General features: G+C 43.2%; 1 protein-coding gene across 1 annotated transcript in view; it reads left to right on the top strand.

The window, feature by feature from the left end:
* Positions 1-12,234: 12,234 nt before the first annotated feature.
* pgfb (placental growth factor b) overlaps positions 12,235-24,580 on the top strand; it is a 31,055-nt gene continuing 18,709 nt past the window's right edge. The window contains exon 1 of the mRNA XM_029675446.2: positions 12,235-12,875. Coding sequence (XP_029531306.1) covers positions 12,807-12,875 — 69 coding nt within the window. The 5' untranslated portion in view covers positions 12,235-12,806. The remainder of the gene's footprint in view (positions 12,876-24,580) is intronic.

The raw sequence follows: 24,580 nt of genomic DNA, 5'->3' as shown, positions 1-24,580 counted from the left end.
AGCAATCACTTGTGGGGAGATGGAGATTGTTACCATGGGAAGCTTTGGTAAAGATGTACACTGTCTATTAGTATCTGACATGGTCAGTGCGTGTTTTGATGTAGGCACAGCTAACTCTGATTTTGGGAGGTGGTCATTAGTCCTTAGGTGTAGGTTTCAGATTACTTAAATTCACTCTTTGCCAGCAAGGAGCAGGGTCAACTAATCGTGATATATTGTTTTTTTCTGATATTCCAGTAAATTAAATGGTTATCCTTGCTTTGCGTCTTGTTCTTCCTTGGTTGGTTTGATTGCTAATTACCTTGCTTCAGTATGATGACGTTTGTACTCACAAGTTCACCTGTTCCCTATCAGCTCCACAAACCTGTTCCTAAGCACAGCTACGTGACTTTCGCATCTCACTGAAAAATCTCACTGCAACTTGTTGGTAAGTGTTTGATATGATCCAGTGTAATCTAGGCCTCTTTGCTGCTAAAAGGACCATAATCCATACGGGCCAGGGGCTTTGAGTAAGTGGGCGTGGTAAAGTGTCTGTCAGGCCCCTATTTAATCACAGCTCTGCTATGTAACTGATTGTGCCATTTAGACTTGGCACTTTACGTTGACATGAAAGCCATTTGAGCACTTCCTGCAGGCTGGCCTAACAGGGCTCTTGCTTTCAAACCCTCATCTTATCGGCACCAGTATGAGTGCAGATCGGAGGAGGAAGGGGGGGGGGGGGGGCACCGTAACACCACCAGCCTCTCCTTAATCCTGACCATTCAACTCTGCCTAAACACAGAGCGACTCAGTGTCAGCACAGCCTTATTAACACACTGCAAGGCTTTAGATGGGAATCCTCAGTAACCCTCAACCATGACTTGGAGTTTATCCCCCTCCACCCCATTCCGTTTGGAGCTGGTGCTCTGAGAAGAGGAGCCAGTGGAGTGGAGAAAGTTGGCAAACATTACTTGGAGTATTGAGTGTATTTGGTTTAATTCCCACTATCAATATTGTGGTTATTTCACATCAACAGTGGATGAAGTTATGCCCTTTTGTATAACAGATGCATATATGAATTTTCATTTGTCAAATAATCTGCTCAAGAATGTTTGTCAATATGAAATTATTTGACATTTGCCTTAAAAAGAGCTCTACTTTCAGTCCTGTCCTGATTGTCTGGAATTGAAATGAATATGATTCTCCTGGTGTTTTAAACAGTTCAGTTATGTCCATGTATTTCATTGGGAGTCAACCATAAAGCACCTGTTCCAGATTGCAGTACATTCTCGTTGTTCCAAAGTTTGGTTGTGTTGCAGATGTGGGCCAGATGTTACATCTGTTTCCTGATAGTTAGACCTCTGGCCATATAAACTAACTGAGATGCCCTAGAATACCCTCTGACCTCTTCTATTGTGCCTTGTATGAGAACTAACAGTTCCCTATAACATTGAGTTGTGGTAATGATAGGTACGAATCAATCATTGAAAAATGGATACTCCTTTTTGATATATTCTCAGGACATGTACAGTACACAACATGAACCATACTTATTGTTTAAACAATCCCATGTTATCTGTAAGCAGTATTTTCATGAGGGTAACCCCTTATCCTGATTCAACATGGCAATTTGGAGATTAAGCAGCTATGATTATAGGATTTATAGAGCATCTCATCCCTATGTTTTCTCTCCATCACTTCGGTCTCTCTGTCTGTCTGAGAGTCTGTACTCCACAGGGAGATGATGTTCCTCCTCCAGCTCTGTTTACAAACCCTGGTCCAACACCCTGTGACCGCTGCACATATGACGGCTCCACAGCAGTCCCTCTCTCTGTCTGTTTACGCTGTGAGCCAGGCCATGCACGTCACTGCTGAGTCACACAGAGGCTGTAGCCTAGGGGATGAACTCTAGGGGAGCAGGGGGCGCGACCCATGGGGGGCTGCAGGTGCAGGAATGGGCCACAGACTTTAGAAGTGGGTGGTAGGGGGTGGTACAGGCCCTGGGGATGGGCAGTCAGGGGGGTGAGGGGATTGGTACAGCAGCGGCCAAGCCACTGGCCCTCTGATCTCCATACATCCTCACTACACCAGAGGTCAGAGTTCACGTGCTAGATCAATACTGGAAACTGAAAAATGAAGTCAGGGATGCATTTTTGGAAACCCTGTCTACCTAGAACCAGACAGAATTTATTCATCTTAAGTGGGAATCTGCAAAACATGACGTTTAATATAACAGCCTTGTTTGTGTTTTCCATGAGAAAGTAGGAAGCTTTTGGCCCGGCTCCATGCGCTCACAGCTACCTTAAGGTCCATGCCTCCCACAGAAAGGCTCCTCCGTCATGTGCCGGGGTCTGGGGACAACCATCCTTCCCATGGTGCTCATGTTCCTCCCATGTCCCTCCTGGGGCCTGGAGGGACGAAGGGGGACAGAGGGGGATGGAGGGGGGATGGAAGAGGAGGATAGAGTAGGTCCGGCTGTGAGGAGAGAGAGACACACACACACATCTGTTTCTCATCTCGATGGGAAAATTCCCCTGATCCTGGAGATTTGGCTGGAGTCCCTCAGATATAGCAGCCTGGCTCCTCGGAGGCTCCGACATCGTAAGCGAGCTCCCTCTGGCCTTGTTGGCCCAGTTCCACTGTGACCCCCTCCGCCAGGATGAACGGAACCCTAGCCAGAACTGTAGTGACACACTCCCTGGGATAGATAATGTATGGGTGAGACAATGGCACAAAGGAATAATGTGTAGAGGTCTTGGCTGATTGTGAGCTCTTATTGTGAGTTGGATATTGGTGACAGCAGGCACCGTGGCAACATGATGCATACTCTTTATTGCTTTGTCTGCTGCCTGAATTTAACATTGCCAGACATACTTAAGCCTTATTATGCTATTCACACCCTAACTCCAACTCCTAAACCAGTTTTGTGGCTTGATTTAGAGATTTCACACCATTAATGATTGAATTGGTCTTGTATCATGTCTTTGCACTGTGAATTGTGCAGTTATTTGCATTCTCTTCCTCTACGCATCCCTGGATACAATCCAGGTCAGTGAATTGATTAATAAATGGGCTGGTTGTGTGGTGTGGTAGGTGGCCACATGTAGTGTTCAACATGTGTGACACATTGACTCTGCCTGACTTGGCCACAGCCCTCTCCTGTTACCACGACGCTCAGGGGTGCTGCTCTGTTTATTTTCCCCTGATTAGCACTGCTTATTTTCACTCTCTCACACACTCCTCGCTGAAGAGTCAGAGGCAGCGGGATGTGGGGGGCTGTAGCCTGCATCCATTCAATGTCGCCCACTCCCCTTGTGGTCCCCAGAATACCCCCCCCCCCCCAACAAAACTCTGACTGCCCCCAAAACACACACTCATGCCCCAAGTGTTGCCCTGTCGCTCTCTCTCTCTGCAGGGAGTGTCAAACACAGCTCCTTCTTAGCTTCAATCAACCACAAGCTCTCTCTTAGCATAGTGACAGCTCAGGTTGCACAGAACAGTGATACAATTTCAACACTCACCACTGCTAGTGCTTGTGATTCTCTGTGTCTCTCCCAGACTTGCACTGTCCGAAGGAGTTCATGATATGTGATAACACATGAGATTACTGGCATGTTCTGGTTTTACAGATAAGATGGCCGCCCAGTTGTAGGCCTACATAACAGCAGGCTGACGATACAGCAACCTCACAGTTGGCTGCTGGAAAAGAGACCGGCTCAGCATCAGATCCCTCAGCTCTGCGGATTACTAAAATCTCTGAAAACGTAATAAGGGAACTGAAGGGTTTTGGGTGATATCCTGGACCAGGTGACATTGATCAGCTTCTGTTCCCAACAGCCTGCAAATCACTTTAATCAAATTACTTCATTGACGCACCAATGTAGAACAGACAGGTTTTTGATCGTTCTTGGCAAACACACCTTGAAACATGCATCATTTTGATTTCTGAATAATTAGATTGTATTTCATGTTGGATTTATATTGAATTTCATGGGTGATTTTACTCACATGTGATTCATTTCTAATCATGAATATGTGTGTTTCCTGTTTAGCTGAGTCAGACAGAGACAGAGGGTCAGAGAGGAGTCCAGGCTGGGCCAGTAGAGAGGCACTGAGAACCTCAGGACAGGCCCCTCCTTTCTCACAAGCCCAGCCTTCCTCAGGCAGATGGACGGAGTCTTACAATGTTTATTAATCCAAAAAGGGGTAGGCAAGAGAATGGTCGTTTACAGGCAAAAGGTCAAAACCAGTTCAGAGTCCAATAGGTACCGAAGGGCAGGCAGATTGAAGGTCAGGGCAGGCAGGATGATCAGGCAGGCGGGAAAGTAGTCCAGAGTCAGGCAGGGGTCAAAACCAGGAAGACTAGCAAAAGACAATAGAAAAGGAGTACGGGGAAAACCACGCTGGTTGACTTGATTAAACATACCAGATGAACTGGCACAGAGAGACAGGAAACACAGGGATAAATACACTGGGGGAAATAAGCAACACCTGGTGGGGTGGCGACAATCACAGGGACAGGTGAAACAGATCAGGGTGTGACCTGCAGTCACAAATATTTGCCATCTTTACCCTTAGCATTTGCTTTAGCATGGTTCATATACTGCCATGTGCATCCCATCGGTTCAACGGCCCTGTGTCGGTGTCCTGTTGTTTATCCACCCTGGTGGTCTCATTTAGCTGTCCCTTCCAGGCACACAGCCATCTGGGACTGCTTTTCTCTACTATCTGCCTGGCAGCCATGCTCCATGCTCCACGACCAGACGCTTACAACCAGGCATACAACAACAAACAGACATGGTCAGGAGTAATGAAAACCACTGTCTAGCAAGTGCACAGTAGCCGTGGAGCAGCAAGCGGACGTGAATTGAGTCCTGATAATAGATGGCACTACTACCAAATTCCCATCAGCCTGGTTGTATAGTTTATCATTCTAAGTTATTAACCTTCCCCAGCTTTGACCCCCGTCCACCCTCTCCCTGCTCCCCTTCCCTTAACTGATGTGCTGTGTTCTACAAGCTATAGCTATTTGAGGGAATGTATTTCTCTACACATAAATAACTGTTAAGGCACAATTTTTCTTGGCTTCAGTTTGTGTAAACACTAGTTCAGGGATGGATTTCACCTCACACTTGCTCAGGCCATGTCCTACTTTCTTCTCTCTCTCTCTCTCTCTCTCTCTCTCTCTCTCTCTCTCTCTCTCTCTCTCCTCAGGCTCCTGTTGGATAGTCCATCTCTCATTTCAGCACTTCTCCCCACAGAGTTTGTCATCAATAAACACACAGTGTTAATGTGTGAATTAGGGACACCTCTTCGTTAGAGACAGGGTACGAGGCCTCCATTGGTATTCATGATGATACTGTAAGCGCTTGAAATGTTCACTGATCAAGCCCCAAGTCATCTGACCTTTACCACTTACTGTGATGATGATCTTTAAGGTCACGATCACTGCTATTGGTGCAGCGATCTGTTTTATGAAAATAGGGAGTTAGAACAGGGTCAGTTGAACATGTTGTAACCACGAACAGACATCAGCATCATTAGTCAGATTGTGACGCGTTCTAGTTTCAGATGCAAGGACTGACCATGCATGATATATATACAGTGGGGAGAACAAGTATTTGATAACCTGCAAAATCGGCAGTGTTTCCTACTTACAAAGCATGTAGAGGTCTGTAATTTTTATCATAGGTACACTTCAACTGTGAGAGACGGAATCTAAAACAAAAATCCAGAAAATCACATTGTATCATTTTTAAGTAATTAATTTGCATTTTATTGCATGACATAAGAATTTGATACATCAGAAAAGCAGAACTTAATATTTGGTACAGAAACCATTGTTTGCAATTACAGAGATCATACGTTTCCTGTAGTTCTTGAGCAGGTTTGCACACACTGCAGCAGGGATTTTGGCCCACTCCTTCATACAGGTGATTGACCGTCATCTCGAACTTCTTCCATTTTCTAATATTTGCGCCAACAGTTGTTGCCTTCTCACCAAGCTGCTTGCCTATTGTCCTGTATCGCAGCCTTGTGCAGGTCTACAATTTTATCCCTGATGTCCTTACACAGCTCTCTGGTCTTGGCCATTGTGGAGAGGTTGGAGTCTGTTTGATTGAGTGTGTGGACAGGTGTCTTTTATACAGGTAATGAGTTCCAACAGGTACAGTTAATACAGGTAATGAGTGGAGAACAGGAGGGCTTCTTAAAGAAAATCCAACAGGTCTGTGAGAGCCGGAATTCTTACTGGTTGGTAGGTGATCAAATACTTATGTCATGCAATAATATGCAAATTAATTACTTAAAAATCATACAATGTGATTTTCTGGATTTTTGTTTTAGATTCCGTCTCTCACAGTTGAAGTCTACCTATGATAAAAAATTACAGACCTCTATATATTTCTGATTAATTTGATGTTATTTTAATAGACAAGAAATTTGCTTTTCTTTCAAAAACAAGGGCATTTCTAAGTATCCCCAAAGTTTTGAACGGTAGTGTATATTTTTTTTACAATGTCTTGAGGCTATAGAGTTATTTTCCTTTTTTTTATTTTTTACAAACATTGGAGTAAAACAAGCTTGCATTTTGGGTTCTGCCGGGATACAACAGTTGAACTATAGCTCATGAGTCATTTATAGGTTATATTTTTCAAGAATCAATACGTCCAGAAATGGATGTAGCAACTGTAGATTACCCCTTTAATTTATTCAGGTTTATTTAATGGGTAGATGTGTGTGTTTCTGAGGAAACTCTTCCATTTAACCCCAGAGGATAAACTCATTTGAGCGTAAAAAAAAAACTTTCTCCCCAGGAAAAATAAACAGCAGTGCTCTGGTGGGACTGCCGTCTATTGAATCTAACTGCTCTTTGACTAATTCCATGTTTTTTTAAGTGTCTCTCACATTCAGAAATAAATCTAATCTCTATGACAATCAATCTCAGTATAATCAACAGTATCAAAACGTTTACTTCCTCATATCCTTATCGTATGTCAACACATTCATACTGCCCTCCAAAAATGACCTCCGTTCAAGTTATAGAGCTGATGAAGAATCATGTTTATAAAGCAATCTACAGCTTTATTCTATATTCCTCAGTACACCTGCTGTTGTACAACAAAAAACTGTGTATACAATGTTTATATACTTAGCACCTGGTGTTTTATTACATGTTTTGATCAGGTTGTTATAGCAGAAGAATGATGTTTAGAACATCTCATTTACTCGGCAGCGGCCCCAGCCCAGCTGGAAGTTAAACATGTTCCCCTTCTCCACATGGACTCCTGTCTGTTCTGGACATGTGTTACCTCTTAATGGAGTTGAGCATATCATCATGGCCGTGATGAATTATAACCTGCTCTTTGACTGTGGGAGACTAGGATTGCTTCGGCAACTATCCACCACTGGCTCCTCATTTATAAATCTAACGGCTTTTACCAGTCGCATCAACACGAGCCATGATAACTCACTCTGAAAGCGGTTTTTCCTCCTCTGGCTGACCAACCGCATGCTGCGTCCTTCACCGTGGCTGGCTGGTGCAAGTCATGAAACTCTATCTTAGAAAAACACTTGGGATTCCCTCTGAAAGTTCCTCTGCTCTGCTGCAGGTCCTCATCAGGCTCAGCTAGAGAGAACAGCCTCACAAAGACAGGAGGGCTCACTGGAGTGGAGAGGGCTATCAGAGGAACTGAACTGCTCATAGATTGTATTTTTTTAACCCTTATTTTACCAGGTAAGTTGACTGAGAACACATTCTCGTTTATAGCAAAAACCTGGGGAATAGTTACAGGGGAGAGGAGGGCTGAATGAGCCAATTGTACACTGGGGATGATTAGGTGACTGTGATGGTTTGAGTGCCAGATTGTGAATTTAGCCAGGACACCGGGGTTAACACCACTACTCTTACAATAAGTGCCATGCGATCTTTAGTGACCACAGAGAGTCAGAACACCCATTTAAAATCCCATCCAAAAGACTGCACCCTACACAGGGCAATGTCCCCAATCACTACCCTGGGGATATATATTTTTTAGATCAGAGGAAAGAGTGCCACCTACTGGCCATCCAACACCACTTCCAGCAGCATCTGGTCTCCCATCTAGGCGATGGACCAGGACCAACCCTGCTTAGCTTCAGAAGCAAGCCAGCAGTGGGATGCAGGGTGGTATGCTGCACATAGAGAATTTGGTGAATCTTGCTAGTGTATCGCACCAGTACTGGTAGTTCAGCACAGACATTGCACAGCTGCAGGTCCCTAGAATTGCTTCTCAGATGAAGACTGAAGAACAGAGCCAATATTTCTGTGGATGTTTCCAGAATACTGAACATCTTCCCTCTTGGCTTGTGTTCACTGTGGATGATTGGAGCTGTGTTGTCCAAGTCACAGCTGCATCACGTTACACAATCCTCAAGTTAAAGCTCAAATCAGGGAAAACCCTGTTTTGATTTTTCTATTTAGTTAACGCTGTTTAACACCTTATGACTAAAATAACTTCCTACAACAAGTGTTGTGCCGGACATCCTTATGAGGGAAACAATACTCGGACAGAATAGACCATGCATGAAAACAGGATGACACCTGACAACCTTGAAGATGTGACGCGGAAGTGTAAACAGGATTTGAAGTGGTTCAAATGAAATAATGGTAATCACCTTAAGCAACAATAAGCAGATTTTTACTCAGGACTGGTGCATTTACCCCCCCTGCCACTATATCATGGTTTTTCAACAGTGTTTGGGGGACAAAACATGTCAAGAGTGTCTGGGCCAATTAATGGCAGGAAGACAGGGTCTGGTGATAGGATGATGTAATATCCTGTTGAGTTGCTGGCCAGGTGGTTGAGTGTTGGCCCGGTCAGGCCTCACCGATATGATACAACTCTGAATCATCAGAGAGTCCTCTTGAGTAACCATTTCCTTAGTTTTGCTTCTCTTTATAGATCATACTGTTTTTGGAACTGAAGACCACATTTACCCAACAAGAACTTCAGTGCGCCATACTATAATAAGGGATTCCACAGCCTTTTATTGTCCACGGGCCATATCATCAACAAAAGACCACAATGTACCATAGGAGTTACTGCAATGACTTACCCATGGTTGATCCTATATCTCAGGAGCTGAGGAGATCTCTGTACTATCAATCAGTCCTCTGAAATGGCAGGAGGGGTTCCCTGGCCACCTCCTCCCTAAAGGGCCCACCATGGAGGAAACCAGAGCTGCCCTAACAATGATGAATGGACGTCATTAATGTTGTTCATCTGTTTACCTTTTTCTCTGCAATCTGGGAAAATGAGGGGTCAACAACGAGGAGGAAATGTTCTTACTTCGGCACCCCAGTTCCTGCAAGCCACCCATTTGGTCTTCAGAACATCAATAGCCACTACAGAGTGTACTACACATTGACCTGACAATCTTCTGCACTACGTTCTACTGGAGCACTCCTCACAAGGCCTATTACTATGGAGTTTTAGTTAGGATTTTTTTAATATCACTTATCCCAAATTCCTTGACAAAATAATCATGGACTTGTTACATCTTATTTAATGAATCTTTGAGATTGGGAATAATTAATAACTTTTCTGCTCTTAATGGTCTCCTAGATTATCTGTCACTTATCCACATACTGTGGAGGAAGCAGCTCATTTTCCATTGACTACTCCGTTTGTGACAGTTTTACAGGCTTATCACCCACATTTAATACGTTAAGGTTTATTACTTGAACTGTGAACTTGGCTTAAAATATGTTTTGTCATTACAGACAGTCCTTGACTTCTATTCATTATTTGAAGTTCTTGAAAATAAACCCCAGTTCCATTTTACTCATACCAAATGTATGATCAGAGCAGGAATTAGACTTTCTCTTGTCTAAACACACAGACAGGCGTCAGAATGTTTGACATTGGACAAGAGAGCACAAGAATAACATTGAACCTCCAGCACTATGTATTGAGCGAAAGCACTGCAGGACCCAGGGTTGTTTCAGGGGACGAAGGACAGCATAAAGATTCATCTGCCTTTAGAGCCCAGTCACTCTCACCACGTTTGCTTGTCCTGTCAGCATATATTTATACTGCAAACATACTGAGGGAGCTAATTAGCTCCTATCAGACAGTGCACATTTAAAAACAGGCATATATCACTGGACAAGATGGTGAGCCAGCAGAGGCGTAGCTCTGTACTGAGTGTTTGAGTCTGTCCTCTGAACAAACACAGCCCAAGGCCACTGTTGTTGTAGGAGATGACCACTTGGGTTTTTTAGCCCTTCATTTTCACAGGTTGTACTTATTTTTCTTTCCTTTTATGCAAAACGCCTGTGAAAACAAACACAAAGTCCCTAGTCATGGTTGATGGTGCTGATATTTGTGATATTGTAAATGTGATTGCATTGGATGATTTTAGGACATAATATATTTGTTCCCTTCCTTCCAAGTCACAGACACTGTTAATGTTTTGCCTAATGGCGGAACTTGGTGAGATAATGTTCAGTCCAGATAATCCATGTTGTCAGTTTGGTGAAAGTATTCATTTTGTAAATACATGTTTCCCAAGGATTAACGTGGAGCAAGTGTGTAACATTTTTAAAATGCCCTTTTCTCCTAAAAGGAATTATAAATTTAGCAACTTTCAAAGCAGCATCCAACTAAAGTGTACGATGCATTTTGAAGCGCAGTGTCTGTACTTTTAGAAAATGTAAAAAATAAAGCGAATCACTTAAATTTGATACACCCTCCATAGAGAAATGCAGACACATTTGGCACCAATATATAATTTATGTTTCTGATTTTGAATGTGTGAATACTAAAGATGCACAAAAGATCTTTGAGTTACATTTTTCCATAATCGTGTTCTGGCAGATTCTGGGAGTATAGTCTGTCCAGGGTGCTGTTTAGGTAATGAAGGGATGATATTTGGAAAACTACAGATAAAGATTATTATTGCTATGAAGAAAGAATATGGCAGTCTGAACTGGAGTGGCCAGAGGTGGTCATGAGGGTAGAAGGTATCTTCCCTATGATGTAAATGCATACCTATGGTTTCCATGATATAATCTACCTGACTCATATACGCACAACCATATGAAGCTAAATGTGTGGTTTACCTTAAAGGTTCTTAAAATACATATATAAACATCATTATATATTGTAAGTATATATGTGTTGTAATTCTATGGTACTGTTTGAGGAGTTGTTTATCATGCATGTCCATTTGCGCTGACCCATGGTCCATAGAGCTGGGCTGGGTGTGTAGGTGGTGCTAGGGGGGATCGCTGGGACTCCTCAGAGTGTCTGAAATGTTTACAAACACCATCATCCTACGTGTGGTCTGTACAATAGTGGACGGCGGTGGAATCATTCAGGGCTGCTGGAGGAATGTGTGGAAGCCAAGTGAAGAATCCTTGCATTCCTGTGCTACTGCAAACACAGGAGTCCCATACAGAAGATTAACTCTGCGCGTCAACAGTCAAGGAATCTCTCTGTCTCTCAGACCTAACTAAATAGAAAAGTCCATCTCTCTTAAAGAGAAAATCTCCATGCATCCTGGATCCTGAACTTTACCCATGGAGAAGGGTATTAAATGCTCCTGCTAAAAAGGGAATATAAATGTTTGCTTTGCTCAAGTGACTTTGTACGTCCTGAGTACCTTCAGGAACGCTTTCACTAGAGGCTGGGAATGGACAAACTGTACAACACCAACAATAAGATGCTCTTACTGAAGCTGCTTTGGTGGCACACCATTAATCTTTTTGGTTTTTTTTGCATTGTGGTACTAATCAGTCTCCCCAAAATCAGACTATTTGCATCAAATTTGATGGCACTGCACACATGGGGTGGGTTGGGGTGGGGGGGGGGGATCAGAGTGGATTATATAGTTTGACAGTGACTGCCAAAGAGCATAGTATCCTTTCTAATGACAATGTCATCAGTGACACTCATTATTCTGGAAATTGGCACATTTGTAATGTCTAAATCCTAACAGCCTGACAATTAGGGACCATGTTGGTCTCTGGGCCTGAACAATGATAAAATTGTTGAGAAGAACCTTAACTGCCCAACACATGTCAAAGGATTCATACAGTTATCAAGAAGCTGGGTATATGGATGAAAAACTCTACACCATAAGAACACAGCATATACCTCCACTAGTTCCATGAAGTATTTCCCGAGGAGAGGAGGAGTGTATCACGACTAGAGAGAGATTGAGGGAAACTGGAGGGGAGGGGATTTAAATGGGTAACATGTTGAGAGGTAGTGAGGCAATTAGTGACAAGAATGTCACTTTGTCGAAGAAATGCACAGAGCAAGACCGAAATACCACCATTCAAATTAACCAGGTTACCGAAGTGTGACAGCAGCTCCTCGTGCACTTTTTGGAAGGAACATATATGTAAACTTTTGGAAAAATATCTATAGATTTTTTTTCGACTTGCTGATTTGTTGGACACGTTCTGGTAAAAGTATTGTTTGGTTTAGGAGGGATATTTTATGTGCAGTATTACTGTGACATTTTTGTAACCTATTTAAAAAAGGAAACAATATTATTTAAAAATAATAATAATTAAAAATTGCATATAAGATTATACAAATATATATCAATTTACGTTCTGAGAGGCTTTTTCTGTAGCTCGGTCAACTTCATCAGGTTACTATTGAGAGCGGTCATTGCCTCGCCGTTATTGAAGAAGGAACGAGGTAGAAGTGTCTCAGCTGCAATTTCTTCTCTGGACTGGAGAAGAATAATCACTGCTCCGCTTATCTGCACATTGGAGGATATCGCTTACATTGTAAAACTTCATCATCTGGCCTTCTGACAAGAAACACGAAATGAAACCCTTTGCCTCGTTCGTCATCCAGATTGCAGTGACGCTCCAACTTCAGTTTTCACCTGCTCAGGTATGCTATGTTTCAATATTCTACACAGAACACAGCGCAAATTAAATATTTATTTTCATTTTTATTCAAGCTACAATTCATATCCAGTTTATTGCGATATACCAATAGGGCATATAATTGGCCTAAATATTTGAGGGTACGTCTAATGTTATAACAAATGATCAATATGGTTATTTGTATGATTACACTGAAACGTATGATTATTGTGATTCGTATTGTTAACAAGCTAATATAACTATAAATACATGTAAACATATATTTTTATTACACTGGTATTGACATATCAGATTAGACCACAAAGACGTCTTTCTAACTGACTCAGCAAAAGCCATTCAGAGCGCTATGTCGATTTCTCATTGTGTCTTGATGATACTATGATCCCTTTTTGAACGCGTGCCATCCTGACACAGTTGTGTTATGAGGTGGAACGTGACAAACTGCATCTCTCTGTCTCAGACCGTTCAAAGTTTTCATAGGGTTTCCATGATACATTTTGGGCGATTTAAGAACTTTATGAATGATATGCGCAAATGAGCATCGTATATATAATGATTGATTTCTTTATGAACTGTTCAGGTAAAACTCGATCTGTCTCTGACCACTCAGTTCTTTTCTAAGCATAATTGAATATGAGAATTTCAGAGTTAGAAAAGAAAACCATTGTCTCCAAACGTCCTACTCCAGGAAGGCAGGAGAGCAACAGAGCCTTGTAATGCCTTGTAATTCTGCTAGAGGCTTAGAGACTTGGCAGTGTCACTCTGGTCATACTGGCAAGAGAGTGCAGTAATGAGAAATTCACATCTCTGCACTTTTCACCTCACCTGCTAAAAGCTGTAATTTTCTCCACTGTCTTTTCTCCTGCCTTTAATACGGCAGTGTGTGTTTGTGTGTGTGTGTCCTCTGTCACTATATGCCGTTTTAGTCAGAAGCTAGCCTCAGAAGCCATTAGTGTAATCCAGGGCCCTATTAGGACAAAGCTGGTCTGTGTTCTCAGTGCCTTGTCATTGCCAACCTTAGTCACAAAATGTACCGGCAATACGTTTGCCCGGAAATAGGTAGGCCCCATTCAAAGTCTTGTGCCATCCTGCAATAACACTTGTGCCACCAACCGGACATTGGACACTGGCAAATGTGTCTGCTGTGAGTGCAGTACCAGAGCGAATCCATTCAGTCTCTCTCTTTCTCTAAGGTGAGTAATCGTTGGCTCTGTTTACACTGCCGCTAGTCCCTGCGACTCATGTTTAATGGAGAGCAGGTCTCCTCCCAGGGCCCATTCACAACCATTGTCTCACTGTTCATAAACTGACTCTGCCTATTGGTCGTAATGGCACTGCAGTTGTTGACCTGTGCCCATAGGCGTTGTGTGAATGAGGAGACTTGAGTTCCACTTCTCTGAGGCTCATCTGAGCTCTAAGGATGGGGGGACAAGAGCCGCACACCCCTCTGGGTTTTTCATGCAGAGCAGAGCCCTGAGTCAGAGCTCAGAGGGAGAGGCTGGCTGGCTGGCTGCTACAGGAACTGGAGTTAGTAGGAGAGTGGGAGTCTAGGAGGGGAGAGGCAGGGTCTGGGGCTGGGGCTGCCACATCATTAATACTAATCCACATAATCAGCTCATGGCCTGCTTAGTCAAAACATGAGGGGTGAGAAAATCCAGCGCTCTTAACACGTATCAGGTTAAGCTGGTGTCCACAGTTTGTAGACGGATGGGGAATGTAAACTACACAACCCTGAGCTACAACATACAGTAAAGGAGGCCTTTAAAATATATATCACACTTGTCAAATGTCACGTTCATATGCTGCAACATCAAATCAAATCAAAACCAATTTTATTTGTCACATGACCTGTTGTTGTCAACAGGTGTAGACCTTTACTTGAAATATTTACTTACAAGCCCCTAACCAGCAATGCAGTTTAAAAAAATAGAGTTGATCAAAAATATTTACTTACAAGCCCCTAACCAGCAATGCAGTTTAAAAAAAATAGAGTTGATCAAATATTTACTTACAAGCCCCTAACCAGCAATGCAGTTTAAAAAAAATAGAGTTGATAAAATATTTACTTATAAACCCCTAACTAGCAATGCAGTTTAAAAAAATAGAGTTGATCAAAAATATTTACTTACAAGCCCCTAACCAGCAATGCAGTTAAAAAAAAATAGAGTTGATCAAATATTTACTTACAAGCCCCTAACTAGCAATGCAGTTTAAAAAAATAGAGTTGATCAAATATTTATCAAATAATCTCAAGTAAAAAAAATCAAATAGATCAAAAAGTAAAACAAGAAATGTACATAATAATGAGGCTATATACAGGGGGTACCGGTACTGAATCAATGTGCGGGGGTACAGGATAGTCAAGGTCATTTGTAAAGTGACTATGCAGAGATAAAAAAAACAGAGAGTAGCAGCAGTGTAAAAACAATAGGGGGGGGGGGGGGGTCAATGTAGACAATCCGGATGGCCATTTGATTAGTTGTTCGGCAGTCTTATGGCTTTGGGGTAGAAGCTGTTAAGAAGCCTTTTGGTCCTAGACTTGACGCTCCTGTACCACTTGTTGTGCGGTAGCAGAGAGAACAGTCTATGACTAGGGTGACTGGAGTCTTTGACCATTTTCCTCTGACACCGCCTAGTATATAGGTCCTGGATGTCAGGAAGCTTGGCCCCGGTGATGTACTGGGCCGTACACACTACCCTCTGTAGCACCTTACGGTAAAATGCCGAGCAGTTGCCATACCAGGCGGTGATGCAACCAGTGCTTTCAATGGTGCAGCTGTATACATTTTTGAGGATCTGGGGAACCAGGCCAAATCTTTTCAGTCTCCTGAGGGGGAAAAGGTGTTGTCGTATCCTCTTCACAACTTTATTGGTGTGTTTGGACCATGATAGTTTGTTGGTGATGTGGACACCAAGGAACTTGAAACTCTCGACCAGCTCCACTTCAGTCCCATCGATGTTAGTGGGTGCTTGTTCGGCCCCTCCCTTTCCTATAGTCCACGATCAGTTCCTTTGTCTTGCTCACATTGAGAGAGAGGTTGTTGTCCTGGCACCACATTGCCAGGTCTCTGACATCCTCCCTATATGCTGTTTCATCATTGTCGGTGCTTGGCCATGCCGTTGTGGGTGAACAGGGAGTACAGGAGGGGACTAACCTCGCACCCATGAGGGGCCCCAATGTTGAGGATCAGAGTGGCAGATGTGTTGTTTCCTACCCTTACCACCATGGGAGCGGCCTGTCAGGAAGTTCAGGATATAGTTGCAGAGTGAGGTGTTTAGTCCCAGGGTCCTGAGCATAGTGATGAGCTTTGTGGGCACTGTGGTGTTGAACACTGAGCTGTAGTCAATGAACAGCACTCTCACTTTGGTGTTCCTTTTGTCCAGGTAGGAAAAGGCAGTGTGGAGTGCAATTGAGATTGAGTCATCTGTGGATCTGCTGGGGCAGTTTGCGAAATGAATTGTGTCTAGGGTTTCTGGCATGATGGTGTGTTTGATGTGAGCCATGACCCGCCTTTCAAACCACTTCATGGCTACTGACGTGAGTGCTACGGGGCGGTAATCATTTAGGCACGTTACCTTCGCTTTCTTTGGCACAGGGACTATGGTGGTCTGTTTGAAAGATATTACAGACTCGGACAGGGAGAGGTTGAAAATGTCAGTGAAGACACTTGCCAGTTGGTCAGCGCATGCTTTGAGTACATGTCCTGGTTATCCATCTAGCACCACAGCTTTAGGAATGTTGACCTGTTTAAAGGTCTTGCTCACATCGGCTATGGAGAGCGTGATCACACAGTTGTCCAGAACAGCTGGTGCTCACATGCATGCTTCAGTGTTGCTTGCCTCGAAGTGAGCATAAAAGGCAATTTGCTCATCTGGTAGTCTCGTATCACTGTGCAGCTCGCAGCTGGGTTTCCCTTTGTAGTCCGTAATAGTTTTCAAGCCCTGCCACATCCGACGAGCGTCAGAGCAGGTGTAGGATTCAATCTTAGTCCTGTATTGACGCTTTGCCTGTTTGATGGTTCATCTAAAGCCATAGTGGGATTTCTTATATTAGTGTCCCGCTCCTTGCAAGTGGCAGCTCTAGCCTTTAGCTCAGTGCGGATGTTTCCTGTAATCCATGGCTTCTGGTTGGGTAATGTACCAGAAGTCACTGTGGGGACGACGTCGTTGATGCACTTATTGATGAAGCCGGTGACTGAGGTGGTATACTCCTCAATGCCATTGGATGAATCCTGGACATATTCCATTCTGTGCTAGCAAAACAGTCCTGTAGTGTAGCATCCCCATCATCTAAAGACTTTTGTATTGAGAGAATCACTTGTACTTCCTGCTTTAGTTTTAGCTTGTAAGCAGGAATCAGGAGGTTTGAATTATGGTCAGATTTGCCAAATGGAGGGTGAAGGAGAGCTTTGTATGCGTCTCTGTGTGTGGAGTAAAGGTGGTCTAGATTTTTTTCCCCTCTGGTTGCACATGTGACATGCTGGTAGAAATGAGGTGAAACGTATTTAAGTTTGCCTGCATTAAAGTCCCCGGCCACTAGGAGTGTCGCTTCTGGATGAGCATTTTCTTTATTTGCTTATGACCTTATACAGCTTGTTGAGTGCGGTCTTAGTGCAAGCATTGGTTTGTGGTGGTAAATAGACGGCTACGAATAATATAGATGAGTACTCTCTTAGTAGATAGTGTGGTCTAATCAAATCAAATCAAAGTTTATTTGTCATGTGCGCCGAATACAACAGAATAAACCTTACAGTGAAATGCTTACTTACAGGCTCTAACCAATGGTGCTAAAAAAAGTTAGGTAAGTAAAGAAATAAAACAACAGTAGAAAGACATTTGAAAAAAGAGTAGCAAGGCTATGTACAGACACCTGTTAGTCAGGCTTATAGAGGTAGTAGGTACATGTAGGTATCGTTAAAGTGACTGTGCATATATGATGAACAGAGAGTAGCAGAAGCATAAAAGAGGGGTTGGCGGGTGGTGGGACACAATGCAGATAGCCCGGTCTACAGCTTATCATGAGGCACTCTACCTCTGGCAAGCAATACCTCGAGACTTCTTTAATATTAGACATTGTGCACCAGCAGTTATTGACAAATAGACATACACATTGTCTTATTACAACTTTATAACAGTGTTTTTCTGGGCTAGAGCCTGGATGGAATGCTTCTCTTTATCTGCTGCCTTGCTAAAACTGAATATACACTCAATGCTGTTATTGGGGCTGCCAGGGTATTCTGCATGTTTTTCCTAAGTGCTGGTCCACGGTATGTTCCCAGCTTACTGTAAGATTGTAAAATGAGTGTAAACCATCTTCCTACAGTTATTCCAAGATAAGATGTTTTACTTTCCCTTTTAGGAGTCTTGATATGCAACAGTAAATAATTTCCAGACATCTCACACAGTAGCCAAAGGATTTATCCAATGCAGGGTTTTCTACTTTTTCCCAATCCCACACACTTCATCATGAATTCATCATGTGCAGCATTCCATGGGCACTCCCTGCGTTACTTTTGAGGATCGCAATAAGATCAGAATTGATCTTTTTGCACGTTCACATCTGACCAGAAACATTCAATCTTACTGAATGTGATGTGGTACTTGAAAACCAGGTCTGGATGGGCTTGGGTAATGGCCTATTTGAACAAGCTTAAACAAGGTACCGAAACTTAAACAAAGTGCTTATGCTTTGGACGCAGTATGCTGTGTGAGGTCATCCTCAACAGGGTTACCTAGGTGACACTGAGTGCTCAGAGTAATTCTGCTTATGTGAGGAGGAGGACTGGGATGTTGGTACAGTTGAAGTTGGAAGTTTACATACACCTTAGCCAAATACATTTATATTCAGTTTTTCACAATTCTTGACATTTAATCTTAGTAACAATTCCCTGTCTTAGGTCAGTTAGGATCACCCTTTTATTTTAAGAATGTGAAATGTCAGAATAATAGTAGAGAGAATGATTTATTTCAGCTTGTATTTCTTTCATCACATTCCCAGTGGGTCAGAAGTTTACATACACTGAATTTGTATTTGGTAGTATTGCCTTTAAATTGTTTAACTTGGGTTTCGGGTAGCCTTCCACAAGCTTCCCACAATAAGTTGGGTGAATTTTGGCCCATTCCTCCTGACAGAGCTGGTGTAACTGAGTCAGGTTTGTATGCCTCCTTGCTCGCACACGCTTTTTCAGTTCTGCCCACAAATGTTCTATATGATTGAGGTCAGGGCTTTGTGTTGGCCACTCCAATACATTGACTTTGTTGTCCTTAAGCCATTTTGCCACAACTTTGGAAGTATGCTTGAGGTCATTGTCCATTTGGAAGATCCATTTGCGACCAAGCTTTAACTTCCTGACTAATGTCTTGAGATGTTGCTTCAATATATCCACATCATTTTCATTCCTCATGAAGCCATCTATTTTGTGAAGTGCACCAGTCCCTCCTGCAGCACAGCACCCCCACAACATGATGCTGCCACCCCTTGCTTCACGGTTGGGATGGTGTTCTTCAGCTTGCAAGCCTCCCCCTTTTTCCTCCAAACATAACGATGGTCATTATGGCCAAACATCTTTGTCCCCATGTGCAGTTGCAAACCGTTGTCTGGCCTTTTTATGGCGGTTTTGGAGCAATGGCTTCTTCCTTGCTTCCCGGCCATTCAGGTAATGTCGATATAGGACTCATTTTACTATGGATATAGATACTTTTGTACCGGTCTCCTCCAGCATCTTCACAAGGTCCTTTGCTGTTGTTCTGGGATTGATTTGTACTTTTCGTACCAAAGTACGTTCATCTCTAGGAGACAGAATGCGTTTCCTTCCTGAGCAGTATGCATGCTGCGTGGTCCCATGGTGTTTATACTTGTTTACTATTGTTTATACAGATGAACGTAGTACCTTCAGGCGTTTGGAAATTGCTCCCAAGGATGAACCAGACTTGTGGCGGTCCACAATTTTTTTCTGAGGTCTTGGCTGATTTCTTTTGATTTTTCCATGATGTCAAGCAAAGAGGCACTGAGTTTCAAGGTAAGCCTTGAAATACATCCACAGGTACACCTCCATTGACTCAAATTATGTCAATTAGCCTATCAGAAGCTTCTAAAGCCATGACATAATTTTCTGGAATATTCCAAGCTGTTTAAAGGCACAGTCAACTTAGTGTATGTAAACATCTGATCCACTGGAAATGTAATGCAGTGATATATAAGTGAAATAGTCTGTCTGTAAACAATTGTTGGAAAAATTACTTGTGTCATGCACAAAGTAGATGTCCTAACAATAAATTTGTGGAGTGGTTGAAAAATGAGTCTTAATGACTCCAACCTAAGTGTATGTAAACTTACGACTTCAACTGTATCTACCCTGCTGGGCCCACAGTAAACCATTCTGCATGCCTGCCAACCAGAATGGAAATGCAAACATTTTTAGCGTGGAGTTGTTTCTCCTCTCTGAAATATCCACCTTTAATTGATGATGATTTCTCTGCCACTGTGGACACGTTTTTTTATGACTCTTGTCCGAGAGGAAAGTTTAGGCAGACCGGACCATGAAGGGAAGTGTTTTCAGACCTGTGCCAATTACCCATCCTACTTCTTTCTAAGGAACAAAAGCACACTGAAGAAGGTGCTATCTAGAACCTTAAAGGGTTCTTTGGCTGTCGCCTTTGAAGAACCCTTTAGTTCCACGTAGAACCCTTTAAACATAGGAGAACCAAAAAGGGTTCTGCTATGGGGACAGCCAAAGAACCCGTTTGGAACCCTTTTATCTAAGAGAGTGTGTGTGTGTGTGTGTGTGTGTGTGTGTGTGTGTGTGTGTGTGTGTGTGTGTGTGTGTGTGTGTGTGTGTGTGTGTGTGCGTGTGCGTGTGCGTGTGTATGTGTGTGCGTGCCTGACTGTCTGTGCATCTCTTGTGTTTGCTGACATGCATTCATCTGAGTGTGTATTTTTTTTGTCAGTGTTACATTCGTTAGAGACAGTCACTGTCGTAGATGGGTTCTCTCCATACAGTCAGGATAGGAAGCACCTGGGTTTCCTTCTAGAACAATGGTGGCCTGGCTGTCTCACCGTCTGACGATCATCCAGTCACCAACCCCATCTTACATCAGAGACAAACGCTCACATTCCATTTATTTTCTGCTCTGTCTTTCCTGTTCTATGTATTTTTAGCACTTCCTGCCCTGGGCACCAAGGTGTGAGGGTACTGATGGTCGTGTGTGTAAAATGACGACTGTAGCACCGTGTGTGTACCAGCACTGACATCCTGTCTTCACTAGCTGCATTCACACTAAGGACCAATGACTCCACTCCAATCAGCCCATTGCCCTGACAGTAACCTTCCAACACCTGCTACCAAAACCATGGGAAGTGTCTCAATGATGTTGCTTACCTTATAACAGATTCCCTATGAAGATGAGTATAAGTAAGAATTTCACACAGTGGTGGCTGTCTCATAATGTTCTCCTCTATAGTGGATTATCTATGCATTGAAAACCTCTATGATGAATGAACGGGTAGAACACTGTTCCTCTGTCTCCGTTCCCAGAAGAGGGTTTGTGTTTGATGAGAATTTCCCTCCTTGTTTACCTCCTTTGACTCTCTGAGAGAGTGCTATCCTCTGATATGGGTGAAGGTCTTTATCATAACATTTCACAATTGATTCATTTCCTGAGCGTCCCTGAGCTGGTGCACAGAGGAAAGCCTCTAACACCCGGTGCTGTGTTTGTGTGAGTGAGGAGATGATTCTGTACAGGTGTTTCCTTTACATCAACACTCAGAGCAAAACAATACTTGAGTCTGACCATCTGTGTCACATACAGCCAATTACCCCTGGCCTGGCCTATACTGAAGAGATGTATCTATTTATACACTGGCCCTGTGGTAGGCAACCCAGCCAGGCCTCAAAGTAAACACCTGACACTAGGTTACACAGCAGATAACTGGTCACACTCTCTCTCTATGATCACAAACACAAAAACACGCACTCACGCACACACACACACACACACACACACACACACACACACACACACACACACACACACACACACACACACACACACACACACACACACACACACACACACACACACACACACACACACACAGATCAATTCCACCTTTAACTTCCTCCTCATGCTCAGTGTAGCTCTATTTCAGAGGTGGTCTTATGTGATCCAGATGAGGTGAATGAGCATGCCAGACTGTTTGGACAGACAATGGCACGGTGCTGCTGGCTGTCATGTTTGTTGTAGTTGTTATGTTGTTATACTAACAAAGGTCTTTAGGTCTTTACTCCTCTTTAGTTGTATTCCCTGGCCCAGAGGAGGTGTACAATCACAATCAGGAAATATGGATTTCTCCTTCCTCCTACGGGGGTGGGGACTGGGGAGCGGTGGCGCTCGGGGCAACAGTCCACTCACCAGGCTTTAATCTCCCATCTGGCTGTAATTTACTGTAGTTTACACAGGGTGTACAGCATTTACTGTAGCAAGGACCACAATTACCACCGATCACCCTTATTCTTTAGATTGTGTGGGTGTGTGGGAGTGTGTGTGTGTGTGTGTGTGTGTGTGTGTGTGTGTGTGTGTGTGTGTGTGTGTGTGTGTGTGTGTGTGTGTGTGTGTGTGTGTGTGTGTGTGTGTGTGTGTGTGTGTCCTTTGTTACTGCAGTATATGTCGTTTTAGTCAGAAGCTAGCCTCAGCAGCCATTAGTTTAATCCAGGGCCCGATTAGTGTGTGTGTGCTCACATATACATATGGGGAAATGAGCTCTATCTAAAACAGCATTTAACAAATTTAAATAGGCCCTTACCTACATAGCTAGTTTGCATGCAGGTAGCCTAGTGGTTAGAGCATTGGACTAGTAACCGAAAGGTTGCAAGATTGAATCCCCGTTCTGCCCCTGAACAATGCAGTGTTGTCACACCCTGACCTTAGAGAGCCTTTTTATGTCTCTATTTGGTTTGGTCAAGGTGTGATTTGGGGTGGGCATTCTATGTTTTGTTTTCTATGATTTTGTGTTTCTATGTTTTGGCCGGGTATGGTTCTCAGTCAGGGACAGCTGTCTATCGTTGTCTCTGATTGGGAACATTACTTAGGTAGCCCTTTTTCCCTCCTTTCCATGTGGGTAGTTATCTTTGCTAGTGGCACTTTGCCCTTAAGTGTCACGGTTGGTTTTATATGTTTTTTGTTGGCATCATCCATAATAAAAAGGAATATGTACGCTGTCTACGCTGCACCTTGGTCTTCTTCTTTACAAGACAATACAAGTTGCACCCAGTGAAGTACTGTGCTACCTGTAGACTTCCTTTGACAGGTTTTGGTTTTCAGGACTGTGTTCTTCCAGACAGTAATCCCACCCTTCATCAAATGAATACATCACAAGCTATCAGCAGAGCCTACTGTGCTCTTTTCTGTTTCTCCCCAAATGGATGTTTATGTTCCTGAAACACGCAGTAACACAGCTACTATACTACCATTAATACACTTGTACTCTTCCATTAACCCAAGCCCAATAACTACTGCTCTTTTAGGAGTATATTTTTGGCTTTATATCCAGTTTTTAAATAATCCTACAATGTTTATATTTCACCTGTATACTAAAATGTATCTTTAATATGCTGTGTATACTGATGAGACGTGTGTTCAGTGGGCGTTGGATTGGTGGTATTTGGGGAATGCTCTCTGATCATGGAGCTATGACCACCCTGGAGCTCCAGATGGACATTGTCAGACCCACAGGGGGGCTGCTGTCATTATGTTCACCTAATATATACAAAACAGCAGTGCTCTCCCTTTCAGACAGTGGTGATCGATACAGCGTTACACCAGCTCGTTGAAAATCTTGTTATTCATGTTATGGTGGATTTGTGGAGCTGGAATCCATGACCATTAAATGTCAATTATTTGATTGTCAGTTTGTTGTGTGTCTTTGCTAGTGACTGACCACTGACCTGTGTGGTCTCAAGTGTAGAGCCAGACTCACCATTCAGCAGGAGTCCTACAACATGACACAGTTCCAGTGGACCCTGTGTTTTGGACCAGGGCACCCCAGGAGGGGAGCTGCTGTGCTACACTGGATTGAATCCTGAGGTGGGGGTGGGATGGTGGCTGGTTTTCCCTTAGCTCTCCTAACCCATACACTCACTGACCTGCAACTCATCCAGGGCCTGCCAACCCACAATGGTATTGCCGCAGATTCAGGCCACCTTCATTTGTGCCTGAGTTTTCCCCGTTCCCAGTCCCTTTCCCTGAAAAAGCTTACGTGAAAGACAAAGAACATTATGCTTTCTGTCCTGTGTATTTTCTACACTGTAATGAGACACACTATCACAGTGATGTTTTGGGGCTGGTGTGTGTCTGTTGGATATCAACTGGCTTTTTGTTTTACTCCACTATCAACTAGTGATTGAAGATGTCCTTATCGCCCAAAACGGGCCTATTACTATACGATCTCTTTCTAGTTTCTAAAACTGGCTCCTCTGTCCGGTAATAACTGGTCATCTCACGCTGTACTGTAGCAGGTTGACAGTCCAACAGGAGAGGAGACAGACAGATGATGTAATCAAGTGCAGTGTAACTTCCACCAATACAACCACTCAGGAGAAGAAAAGGCCCTGTCTATTTGGACCATGGAGCTATGGTTTTAAAGGGATACTTCAGGATTTTGGCAATGAGGCCCTTTATCTACTTCCCCAAAGTCAGATGAACTCGTGGATA

The sequence above is a fragment of the Oncorhynchus nerka genome, linkage group LG12, assembly GCF_034236695.1.
Source record: "Oncorhynchus nerka isolate Pitt River linkage group LG12, Oner_Uvic_2.0, whole genome shotgun sequence".
Classification (NCBI taxonomy): Eukaryota; Metazoa; Chordata; class Actinopteri; order Salmoniformes; family Salmonidae; genus Oncorhynchus; species Oncorhynchus nerka.
The sequence above is the reverse complement of the archived record's forward strand: the minus strand, read 5'-3'. Positions and strand labels throughout refer to the sequence as shown.